Genomic DNA, 12,571 nt, shown 5'->3' with positions numbered 1-12,571 from the left:
TTTATATAATTCCGAGCATTTTCATATTTTTTTTCACCTTTTAAACCTTCTCTGGACTTCCACGAATAATTCAAGACCAAAATTAGCCAAATCGGTCCAGCCGTTCTCGAGTTTTAGCGAGACTAACGAACAGCAATTCATTTTTATATATACATACTTATATAGAAGAAGAAGATTGACTGACTCGGTAGTGCAGTAGATAACGGCCCTGACTGTTACGCCATGATCGTAGTTTCCATTCCCATATCGGGTAAATACTCGTGTTATGAACATGCTTGTTTGCTCTTTGTCTGGGTGTTTAATATCTATATGTGTATATACTTAAACTTACACGTATAAGTGTGTATATCAGCCTCTGATTCTCACAGTACAGGGAGTGTTCGTTTGCGGCCAGATAACCGTGTGTGACCTATCCCTGGTTATTATTGTTATTATTATGTACTTATTTTCCATCGTTCACAATGCTTTACAGAACTCGAGCTCAAGTTGTCGTGGTCGTAATTTTATTTAAACTACCAATTTTTATTAAAGTTTGTGAAGAAAGCAGTTTCAATTTCCCTAATTCAATGTTCTTCGACACCATACGTGAGGAAATAGGAGACTTGTGTACTTATCAACATAAAAGGCTGAAAGAATAATAATTTCATTACAAACTTCTCCATCTCCAATAAGTTTCTAATTTTTTTTCTTCTATCTATTCACTGGTGGCCTAAAGGGACAGGGCTTCGCCCGGGCAGGTAGGTCAGCCCTTGGGCTCAACCTGAGAGAATTGCTAACACTGGCCCTAGCAAGAGCAGTGGTTCGCTGAATCCTTGCTTATTTTTGCCGTGAAGCAGTAATGCGTTTCCGTTTAAAGGGTGGGGCAGTCGTTGTAACTATACTCAGACCTTAGAACTCATATCTCAAGGTGGCTGGGGGCATTTACGTTGTGTATGTCTATGGGCTCCGGTAACCACATAACATCAGATGAGCCGTGAGCTCGTCCACCCATCAAAGCAATAAAAAAAAAGAAGAATCTACCACCGAATCAGAATCGCGAACCAGTGAGAAGATCCGGCGACGGTTTCTAGAAAAGTAGAGTATGCTTTATTGAATATCAAATTTAAACAGTAAAAGCTTTTTTTCCCTATCTGATTGACGTCAACCTAAGTGTTCGATTTGAGGAAAAAACAAAATGCACACGTCACACATACGACCGAGACTAAAATGTTTATTGTGTATAGGAAATTTCCAGTCTTATGAACACGGAATCTTCCGTCACATTTGGTCTTCGATAAGATGTAGTTCTATTTGAATTCCCGAATACAAAACAAAAAGTCATTATTATTTTAGAGGGACAATGCTCCAACTTATCTTGAGACTTGAAGAAGTCCTCCAGTTGAAAATGGAAAGGAAAATCAATCCCTCCAATACCAACAAAAGAAAAACACAAGGAAATCTTCGTAATATTTTAATAATAGGGCTGCTTTAGACCTGCTCATCCCGAAACTTGGAAGCTTCAGGGCAGATATACGTAGGACTATTAAATGGCACGGTGTGTTGATCAGATTATATTGCTACGCGCTGGGGTTCGGAATAAATAAAGGCTCCACGAAAGTACAACTAAAAACTGTATTCAACACTTAGAACACTTAAAACACTCAACAAACACTTTAAAACTCTCAAGTCGCTTCTTCCGTTTCGCTTCAGGTGATCCGTTCGCTGTTTCGCTTCGAGTAGTTCCGATTACTAACTGACTGCGTGCCATCCCTGCAACGCTTTTATATACCACATCGCTAGAATTATCGAGAATATACCACACATTTCGTTTATTGGGTTTCCCATATCTGACAATAGATGGCGTTGTAATTCTCGAACGTTCTAGATGCCACTAGATCATTCGATATTCGTTCGACTATTCAGCGATAGATGGCGTTACTCTTACCGGCGTAACAATATTATAGCAATGGAATATAATAACAGTAGTAGGTTCCACAGAAGCTGGTGCCTATGGCCCCTGATGAATAATGCGACGAAGATAAAAGATAGGATCCTGTGGCCTACGTAATGCTATCATTCAAAGCCGAATTAGTTCATAATTTTTTTAATTGTAAAAGCATAAAGCCTTTTGCAGGAATCAACATCAGCACACCAACCTTAAAAATGTAGTTCGCGAGATTCAGGCATCTTTCAAATATCTTCTGTTGTATGTGTTAGTTGATTGTTTACCACTAAAAGCATTAACTGATCATCAAATAGAATGATCTAGAAATAATAACAAAAAAAAACTATTGATGGCGATACATCGCTGATACTCGCATGCTTCTATTTTTATCTTAACCGGTAATTCAAGACATTCTTGTTTATAAAACTTGATATATTCTAAGGGTTCTGGTCCTCAAAAAGAAAAGATGACTCTTTATCGTGTGCTCTTAATGAATTTCATTTATTTATGGACAATTACAAGCCTATTTGTCTGTCTGTTTGTCACGCGTCTGACATTTGAGAGTGCTTCTTCAGCGACGTATAGAGGTGTGTAATTGAAAATAAATAACAAAGACTCCACGGGTCTCAAAGACCTAAGGGGGAAGGAATTTGTTAAAAATTTAAAACTTCTTAATCACCTAATAGAGTAACTACTACTAGAGTACATGAAAGATGTAAGTAGACATACTTATGGAGAATATTGAATGATAGCAGCGGCTTGGCTCTGCCCCTGGTATTGCTGAAGTCCATGGGCGACGGTAACCACTCACCATCATTTGGGCCGTATGCTGAGCTACAAGGTGAAAAAAAATTAGGCATAGCAATAGATCATCACCAGAGGTCGGAGTAGGTAGATTGATTTAAGGTCGTTGACGTCAAACGAAGAAGATAATATGGATATGCCTCCAAAACACCGGAACTTCATATTTATTGTAATATTTGTTCCGGAATTTTGAAATTAGCATGAATTTGTGTTTAAGGTAAAAAATGTATTAATCATATCAATCTACGCTGATATTTACCTGAAATGAAACATGTAACACGTTTAGCGGTAGGCAGCGGCTTGGCTCTGCCCCTGGCATTGCTGAAGTCCATGGGCGACGGTAACCACTCACCATCAGGTGGGCCGTACGCCCGTCTGCCTACAAAGGCAATAAAAAAAAAAAGCTCTTCATCGTATTTCAGAGAAAATAAGATCAGAATATAACGTACTTCCCGCACATTATGGATAAAATGGCATGTCCATATTATAATATCTTGACGCAAGTATATAAAATCAATCTACCTACTCCGACCACTAATCATCACTCATAATAAACACTTCAAACTTATGATACAGTAGTTTGGCTCGTAGTACATACAGCCAGTTGAACTTGACCAAGTTTTAGAGGTTAGAAAGTTGATACTGATACTACAATATTAGCAAGGTTGTTAATAGGTTCCTACTTCGATATTTGTAGCAATGGCACGAAGCTTACGGTCTAAATGTGATCAGTATACAAAGGCTTCTTGGTAATAGACAATGCCTGTATGAAGACGAAACCCAATCAAATGCGCCGATAATAAAATTTTCGAGTCGCTTTTTTTTAATATATCTACTAGTATACCTGGTCTCGTTTCCATGTGATCGGAAATTGTGTGAATAACATGGATTTCTTGAAACTCGATCGACGCGCAAGCATATTCCCATATTAAACAAATTATTTGCAAAAATTTATATTGTAACTAGCTGACCCGGCAGACTTCGTAGTACCTCAATCGATAAATAAAAGACCTAAACTTTTGGGGAACACATTAAAGAAAAAACAAAATTGTTATTTTTATTTAATTCCGATAATTTTCATATTTATCTACCTTTTAAACGTTCTCTGGACTTCCACAAATAATTCAAGACCAAAATTAGCCAAATCGGTCCAGGCGTTCTCGAGATTTAGCGAGACTAACGAACAGCAATTCATTTTTATATATATAGATAGATTATTATAAATTGAAATTAAAACTATTCTAAGTAGAAGCAAAGAACACACAACTAAAAGAAATCTTAAAATCAAATACTTGTCGCAAATCGAACATCAGTCAGTCTCGGAGATCAACAAGCTTATTACTGGTGGTAGGAGCTCGTGTGAGTCCGCAAGGGTGGGTACGACTACCCCGCCTATTTCTGCCGTGAAGCAGTAATGCGTTTCGGCTTGAAGGGTGGGGCAGCCGTTATAACTATACTGAGACCTTAGAACTTATATTTCAAGCTGGGTGACGTATTTACGTTGTAGATGTAAATGGGCTCCACTAACCAATAAAAAAAAGCTAAATATATCCAAACAGTACATTCACCATCCCATCTTCTCACCCAAAAACCTCAGTCTCAAACACAAAGTTCTTCGTGCATTGGCACAGACACATAGCACTAACTGATGATCAATCACAATGGACCTCATCAGCAACTAAAGAATGATGGTAAGGACTTTTAGGGGAGTTATCTCGCAAGATTTAATCAGAAATAAGAAAAATATCTCAAGAATTATTGTTAACTAGCGACCCGCCCTCGCTTCGCTTCGGAAACATTAAAACACAAATGAAACCAAAAAAATAAAATAAAAAAAATTTAAAAAAAGTAGCCTATGTTCATCAGGGACAATGTCGGCTTCTAATGGAAAAAGAATTTTTCAAATCGGTCCAGTAGTTTCGGAGCCTATTCGAAACAAACAAACAAACAAATCTTTCCTCTTTATAATATTAGTATAGATGGGAAGTTTTTTTTGCCGCGTACATGTCAATTAAGGCTGCGATCTCATGTATCAATGCTGCACTCATGTTGTGTCTGCGGGCTTCGATCAACATTTCGGAATATCGAATGGAAAATAATAATGTTATAGAAAAAAAATCTATCAGACTTTTTTTACAAACTTTTTTTTTTACATTGAGCTCCTTACAAGTTTTTTTCGTTTCTCTCAATCTACATTAAATGCCTACAAAGAAAAAAATATCATCAGGCGTTATTGAGATTTAGAATTAAAGCGTCTTCACTGTTCATATTTAGGAAGAGTGTAGGTACCGTGAGTTGTCAGTGAATGCTGAATATCGATTCAGCTACGCTCTAACTAGTCTGATGTCTTTTTCCAGATCCACTAAATCATCTTTCTCTCACTATGACATGTCCTTCTTCAAACGAGGCTTGCGGAGAGTACATTATGGTAGGCAGCGGCTTGGCTCTGCTCCTGGTATTGCTGACGTCCGTCAGCGACGGTGACCACTTACCATCAGGTGGGCCGTATGCTCGTCTACCTACAAAGGCAATAAAAAAAAACTATTGCACTATTGTGTGTACTTATAAATGAGGAAATATTTATCGTCTAGCTTTTTTCCAATTTGCTGATGTCCCAATTGGGGTAGTTGGTACTTATAAATAAATATATATATTTTTATTTTTTATTGCTTAGATGGGTGGACGAGCTCACAGTCCATCTGGTGTTAAGTGGTTACTGGAGCCCATAGACATCCACAACGTAAATGCGCCACCCACTTTGAGATATAAGTTCTAAGGTCTCAAGTTGAGTCGTCGTGGCCTAAAGGATAAGACGTCCGGTGCATTCGTGTGTAGCGATGCACCGGTGTTCGAATCCCGCAGGCGGGTACCAATTTTTCTAATGAAATACGTACTTAACAAGTGTTCACGATTGACTTCCACGGTGAAGGAATAACATCGTGTAATATAAATCAAACCCGCAAAATTATAATTTGTGTAATTACTGGTGGTAGGACCTCTTGTGAGTCCGCACGGGTAGGTACCACCACCCCGCCTATTTCTGCCGTGAAGCAGTAATGCGTTTCGGTTTGAAAGGTGGGGTAGCCGTTGTAACTATACTGAGACCTTAGAACTTATATCTCAAGGTGGGTGGCGCATTTACGTCGTAGATGTCTATGGGCTCCAGTAACCACTTAACACCAGGTGGGCTGTGAGTTCGTCCACTCATCAAAGCAATAAAAAAAAGTATAGTTACAATGAAAACACAAACATAAAATAAAATAGAATTTATAAATAAAATAGACTTTTAAGTAATTATTTTAGTCCTATCGTTTTCAAGTATTAATGCTTGTCTTCTGTTTCTACAACATTAATTTACTACTAAGTTCTCCACTTAATTTAGGAATATATGTATATAAAAAAACGTAAATTAATTAGAACCTTTTTATTTACAATGATCTGACTAGAAATGTTTGCTGAAAACAGTTATTATATACATTTGTTTCTCAACATTAATGTTTAATATTGCGGTTTCAATGACTAATATCGATTATTGTTTATTTTGTGAGATTAATTCGAGCAGAGTTTTTAACGATGAGACACGGTCTCTCGTAAAACGAATATTCATCACAGACACGGCAACTGTAGACATCGTACAACCAGAATCAGCCCGGTTCTATTGACTTCTCGTTTGGCGGAACTATTAAATTGGGTTCCGGCTCCCCTTGGAGCTGGGTGAGGGCACATCTGACGGCTGACAGCATCTCTGCTGTTGACTTCCTACCTCGGGGAGCGTTTGGTCGATGTTGCCGAGATAAACGCTCAGTCGTGGCGGTGGCTTCTGTTGATATTAAAAAAAAATTGTTAGTACTATACTGGTGGTAGGACCTTTTATCGTCGTCGTGACCTAAGAGATAAGACGTCCGGTGCATTCGTGTTGAGCGATGCACCGGTGTTCGAATCCCGCAGGCGGGTACCAATTTTTCCAATGAAATACGTACTCAACAAATGTTCACGATCGACTTCCACGGTGAAGGACATCGTGTAATAAAAGTGAAACCCGCAAAATTATAATTTGCGTAATTACTGGTGGTAGGACCTCTTGTGAATCCGCACGGGTAGGTACCACCGCCCCGCCTATTTCTGCCGTGAAGCAGTAATGCGTTTCGGTTTAAAGGGTGGGGCAACCGTTGTAACTAGACCTTAGAACTTATATCTCAAGGTGGGTGGCGCATTTACGTTGTAGATGTTTATGGGCTCCAGTAACCACTTAACACCAGGTGTGCTCGTCGACCCACCTAAGCAATATAAGAAAAGAAAAAAATTTAAGAATAATAGGCTACTTATAGCGCAATGACTAAAATCCCAATCGGATTGCTCTAATGGCTGTCCGAATATGATGATGGTGGTACTTGTATCACCAATCAGAATAGTGAGAGAAATTGTTATAACCAGTTGGAACTCTACACGTGCTTTTTTTATTAAAATTTTAAGCGATAAACCCGTCCAGTTAAAATGTTATATTTTTTTGTTATTGTTATTTTATGTAGTCATACGAAGAGTAAAAAATATAATACAGAGTTCAACTTCATGTCTCAAGATGCTTGGTAGTATGTAATGTTATGAAGTCCATGGACACCGGTTCAGCAAATGAATCATGGGAGCAGCACGATCATTCCAATAAAATATCACTGCAATTTTAGACCTTTTCGATATTGAAATACGAAATCATCTTCCGTAACCATATATCGAGTGGAAATTAGATCTTTTTTTCTTTTTCCTACCTAGGCTGATGGTCTAGAGAGACCATGTCAGCGTGGCCGGGCTGGTAGGTGAGCTCACAGGGCTCAAACCTGACAATGTTGCTTATACAAACCCCAGCAAGAGCCGTGCTTTGCAGAATCTACCACCGGATCGGAAACGCGACCCACTGAGAGGATCCGGCGAGAAACTCAGTTAACTGTGTCTGTGGGTTAATTTACTCGCCGAGCCCTTCGTCGCAAGCGACGGGTTCGACGAGAACGATGACCGGGACATTAGATCGTTAAGTACTTTTGAATAGGAAACTAAGTCGTGTTTTTGTGAGAAATACTGTCTAAGTTAAAAACTAACGATGGATCCTCGTCGTGTCTCTGTCGGTCCTGTCCTCGGGCCTCTCGTAGCACGCACAGAAGTAGCAGGCCACGCCGGGGGGTCCGCAGCAGAACAAACCCCACAACCATTTATTGAGGACGCCACCAGCCCTCGACCAGACGCTAGGCCGATCGTGGTTGTAAACGAAATCACGGTTCATAGCTACATTTTTGATTTATTTTGACATATTATGCTTACATTTTTCGTTGTGACGTATTTACGAAGGAACTTAAGTTGAAATAGGTCGTATTCATATTAATTTTACGGTTAATTCCTGGTACAAATATATATATTGAGGGGTGAAAGGCTATTTGATTTAAGCGACATTTCGCTTAATAAGCGATCTTATATAACTAGTCAGGTCATAAGTATTGTCACACACTAAAAACTTTTCTTTTAGAATGCTGGCCACAAAAAAGTTTATTGAATTCGAATTTCGAATTGTTCATCAAAATAAAAATGTGTAACTTTTAGAATTTTACTCATTTTTTTTAAAATATGGAGTAGACGCTTAAAGAAGACCGCATAGATTATACACTTAATATATTAGAGAGAAGACCGTGTTGCAGTTATTGCGTTGCATCGTTGCGGTTACGCGCGAATTCAAATTTTTAACATACTGAAAATTTTGAATATAACCAAAAGATTCGTTTATCGTACCATCAAACGATACAATGAAGACTCTAGTGTAGATGACAGGTCAAGAAGTGGTCACCCTTCGTCTGTTAGGACTCCAGCAGTGATAAAAGCTGTGAAGGCGCGAATTCAAAGAAATTCCAAACGTAAGCAGAAACTGTTGGCCCTTCAGATGGGGTTAAGCAGAACCACGGTGAAAAGGGTGTTAAATGAAGACTTAGAGCTTCGGGCATATCGAAGAAAAACAGGACATCGTTTGAATGCTCGTCTAATGGACCTGAGACTGAAGAGATGCCGCGCTTTGTTGATGCGGTACGCGGGAAAAAAATATCGGGAAATTCTTTTTTCGGATGAAAAAATTTTTACCGTAGAAGAGAGCTACAACAAACAAAATGATAAGGTGTACGCACACAGTAGTGAAGAAGCGAGCAACCGTATTCCGCGTGTCCAACGAGGTCATTTTCCATCCTCGCTCATGGTATGGTTGGGAGTTTCTTATTGGGGCTTAACAGAGGTACATTTTTGTGAGAAAGGTGTAAAAACGAATGCAGTTGTGTATCAAAATACAGTCCTGACGAACCTTGTGGAACCTGTTTCTCATACCATGTTCAATAACAGGCACTGGGTATTCCAACAAGATTCGGCGCCAGCTCATAGAGCGAAGACCACACAAGACTGGCTGGCGGCGCGTGAAATCGACTTCATCCGGCACGAAGACTGGCCCTCCTCCAGTCCAGATTTGAATCCGTTAGATTACAAGATATGGCAACACTTGGAGGAAAACGCGTGCTCAAAGCCTCATCCCAATTTGGAGCCACTCAAGACATCCTTGATTAAGACAGCCGCCGATATTGACATGGACCTCGTTCGTGCTGCGATAGACGACTGGCCGCGCAGATTGAAGGCCTGTATTCAAAATCACGGAGGTCATTTTGAATAAACTTTAGTGTCATAAGAATCTATGTTTTGTTAAGTTCATTTTGGTATATGAATGGTTACATAATGAATAAACTTGTTACAATTATTTTACATTAAACATGTGACAGAATTTATGACCTGACTAGGTATATAAAAATGAATTGCTGTTCGTTAGTCTCGCTAAAACTGGAAAACGGCTGGACCGATTTGGCTAATTTTTATCTTGATTTATTTGTGGAATTCCAGAGAAGGTTTAAAAGTATTTAAGTTTATTTTATACAAAAGTTAGGTCTTTTATTTATCGATTGAGGCACTACGAAGTCTACCGGGTCAGCTAGTAAGCGATATTTATTTTTATAATTCATAGTACGCTTTATTTGGCATGCGCAATAATCACAAAAAAAGATTCCAGTGGTAGATTCTTCGAACCACTTCTCTTGCTAAGGCCAATGTTAGCACCTTCTCTCAGGTTGAGCCCCGTGAGCTCACCTACCTAGTCACAGCGTAGCTGAATTAATCCCTTGGGCTAGCAGAGAATAAGTAGATTTTTTTTTTTTGTATTCTTTTCCCTTTTAGTAAAGTATAATTTATTAATTGTCAAAACTTGTATGGCTTTAGATTACATATTATTAATTTATCTATTAAATAGTTATTTTTTAATATTGGTTTTTCAAATAAACAAATAAACAGATATATAATACAGCAATATGCAGAAGGTTACATCTACTTAGAACCAGGTGATTTCGTCCACCAATCTAATGGAATAAAAAAGAATCACCTATTTATTTTTAGATTGTTCTTGTTTTACGTTTTTATAATGTGTTTGGCAGTATTTTTTTAAAATAGTATATTCCCACGACATTGTGTTGTTTACATTCCCACGACATAATTAACAAAAAATCAATTAAACGAAACGAATGAGGAAGCTTAAACTATTCACTAGTATGACATTAGATTTATATTACACATCGTATATCATTACGTATTTTGGGAAAGCAAATTGCCCATCCCATGTAAGCCAACATTCAGCATTCTAAGTATGGTTTTGTTTAATCCTACTATTAAATTTTATTTATAACTAGCGACCCGACCTCGCTTCGCTTCGGAAACATTAAATTTTATTATTTATAGCTGAGACCCGCGGTTATTGTCGTACCACGGGCGCCACCGCAGGGCGAAGCTAGTCTAAAAAAAGTAGCCTAAGTTACTCCTTATATCATCAGATACCTATCAGTGAGACTCGTCAAAATCGGTTCTGACGTTCTGGAGATTAGCCGGAACAAAGAGATACAGAAAGATCGACAAAAATTAAAAAAAGAACTTTAGTATATCTACTGTGATCATTTAGTAAAAAGTGGTTATTTTATTATTACAAACAGACACTCCAATTATATTTATTTGTATAGATAATAGACTAGACAAGCAGAAAGACTTACGCGCGTTATGAATTACGCGGAACAGATCAAAAGAATAAAACAAATTATAAATATCGTGACTTTTATGGTGCACATATCACATCATATCAAATAATGGTAAAAACATATATACATAACAATAATGTGAATGAAATTTATTACATTAATGATGTTAATATGAACGGTTATAAAGCGACTCTCTTTTCTTAAATCTCACTAAGGCATCGCTAGCGTAGGTATTTAAATATATATTTATAGCTATTAATAAGGTCGTACAGTAATTAATGGTATACAATATGATCACGAAAACTGCGTGTTTCCTACAACAGCCTGAGTCGACTTCCACCCAAACATTACAATGCCATGTCTAAGAGTTTATGACGTCAACATTAAGAAGTCCATGTAATGAGGATTTAATGAGACAAATATAGATTTTATTAAAATCGCTTTTGAGATTTAATAATGCATTTATTATTTTATTTGATTGCTATCGTGATCGCGGACTGAACCGATAACATAACATTGTCTCGCATGAAGCAACATCGCTTTCTTGGATATTGGGAGCGCTTTAGCTGCCGTTTTCTTCAAACGAAAGAAAAAAAGCAATATTTTTTCCCGCAAATGACGCTCAGTTGATAACAAAATCCAACAATTTCAAACAAAGATATATCAAGCAACAAAGAAAATCAGTGTTGTGCCAAAGTGATTTTTTTACCATATGTCTAAAGTATTCTCTTTTTTTTCACACAAAGGTATATCACGCAATAAACAAAATCAGTGTTGTGCCAAAGTGGTTTTTCTACCATATGCCTAAACTTGATTCACAATATTTTAGATCTGTCAAAATCGACCAACACTTATTACTACAGCCATCTATTGACAAATAACGTAAAGCTAATTGCGCATGTCACAATTGCGGCAGTTAAATTACCAGATCAAACCATAAAAAGTACCTTTAATCTGCGAAACCCTTTCAAAATCCTCAAATCCATTGGTATAAAGATTCTGAAAAGATGTTGCTTCCGTTGAAGTTTTAGGGGATGCTGGGACACGCGCTTAGTAGGTAATGTCTATGTTAGCATACCTTTAACATAGCACGTAATTTCATTAATTACACAGATTCTTCTTTAACTGACACCGTAAATAGCATACATGTAATATCAGAATAATATCCAATTACCATACTTAAGGATCGGTGATTCATAGACCTAAATCGGCTGATATTCGGACTCTCTATGAAAGTATCATGCTTACAAAGAAAACAATTAAAAAAAAATTCAAGGAAAGAACAGGAAAGAAAATAATTAAAGTCACATATAGTTTTAAATAAAATTTATATTGACTGGAAACACTTTCTAATAATCATTTCAACAACTATGTATTAAGGGATTTGTAGAGTAGACTAGACTAGACTGTGCTTCTGAGATTTTTGTGTGCTTCGTGCGAAGCTTTTAACGTTCTCGATAGCGTAAACGTTAACTCAAATTTGTATGAAGTTTAGTTTGTCTCCGTTTACCGTTAGGGGTGCTGTTCCAACTGCATACAAATTTGAGCTAACTTTTACGCTATCGAGAACTTTAAAAAACTCGCTCTAAGCACACTGACCTCCATGAACGACTCACCAGTGATTAGGCCGCACAAACGTCTGCCTACGAGACAAAACAAAACATAATGAAACTTAATGACACAATTCATAATAAAATGATTTATTATTATCTCAATCATATCTTGGGCACACTAATAGCAGTACTCGATTACGGAG

The 12,571-nt window shown here is 37.6% G+C and overlaps 1 protein-coding gene across 2 annotated transcripts; it reads right to left on the bottom strand.

Moving 5' to 3' along the window:
* Nucleotides 1-6,147: 6,147 nt before the first annotated feature.
* On the bottom strand, nt 6,148-12,565 carry LOC114246993 (uncharacterized). Of its 2 annotated transcripts, none has more exons than XM_028179776.2 (2): nt 7,820-8,171; nt 6,148-6,548 (listed from the first exon to the last, which is right to left on the bottom strand). In XM_028179776.2, the coding sequence occupies exons 1-2, from the start codon at nt 7,998-8,000 to the stop codon at nt 6,373-6,375; spliced, it is 357 nt and encodes a 118-aa protein (XP_028035577.2). In that variant the 5' UTR covers nt 8,001-8,171; the 3' UTR covers nt 6,148-6,372. The 2 variants fall into 2 exon arrangements, 1 of the variants encoding a protein (XP_028035577.2); XR_003624855.2 differs by lacking the exon at nt 7,820-8,171 and adding an exon at nt 12,415-12,565 and having other exon boundaries at nt 6,440-6,548.
* Between the last annotated feature and the right edge of the window lie 6 nt (nt 12,566-12,571).

Source organism: Bombyx mandarina, chromosome 10, assembly GCF_030267445.1.
Source record: "Bombyx mandarina strain Sakado chromosome 10, ASM3026744v2".
Classification (NCBI taxonomy): Eukaryota; Metazoa; Arthropoda; class Insecta; order Lepidoptera; family Bombycidae; genus Bombyx; species Bombyx mandarina.
The sequence above is the reverse complement of the archived record's forward strand: the minus strand, read 5'-3'. Positions and strand labels throughout refer to the sequence as shown.

What these genes read in the sequence shown, in the direction of transcription:
- LOC114246993 (XM_028179776.2), bottom strand. Translation starts at nt 8,000, where the DNA reads ATGAACCGTGATTTCGTTTACAACCACGATCGGCCTAGCGTCTGGTCG. An exon ending in AGACACGACGAGGATCCATC is followed by an intron (nt 6,549 to 7,819) that starts GTTAGTTTTTAA and finishes TAATATCAACAG; the next exon opens with AAGCCACCGCCACGACTGAG.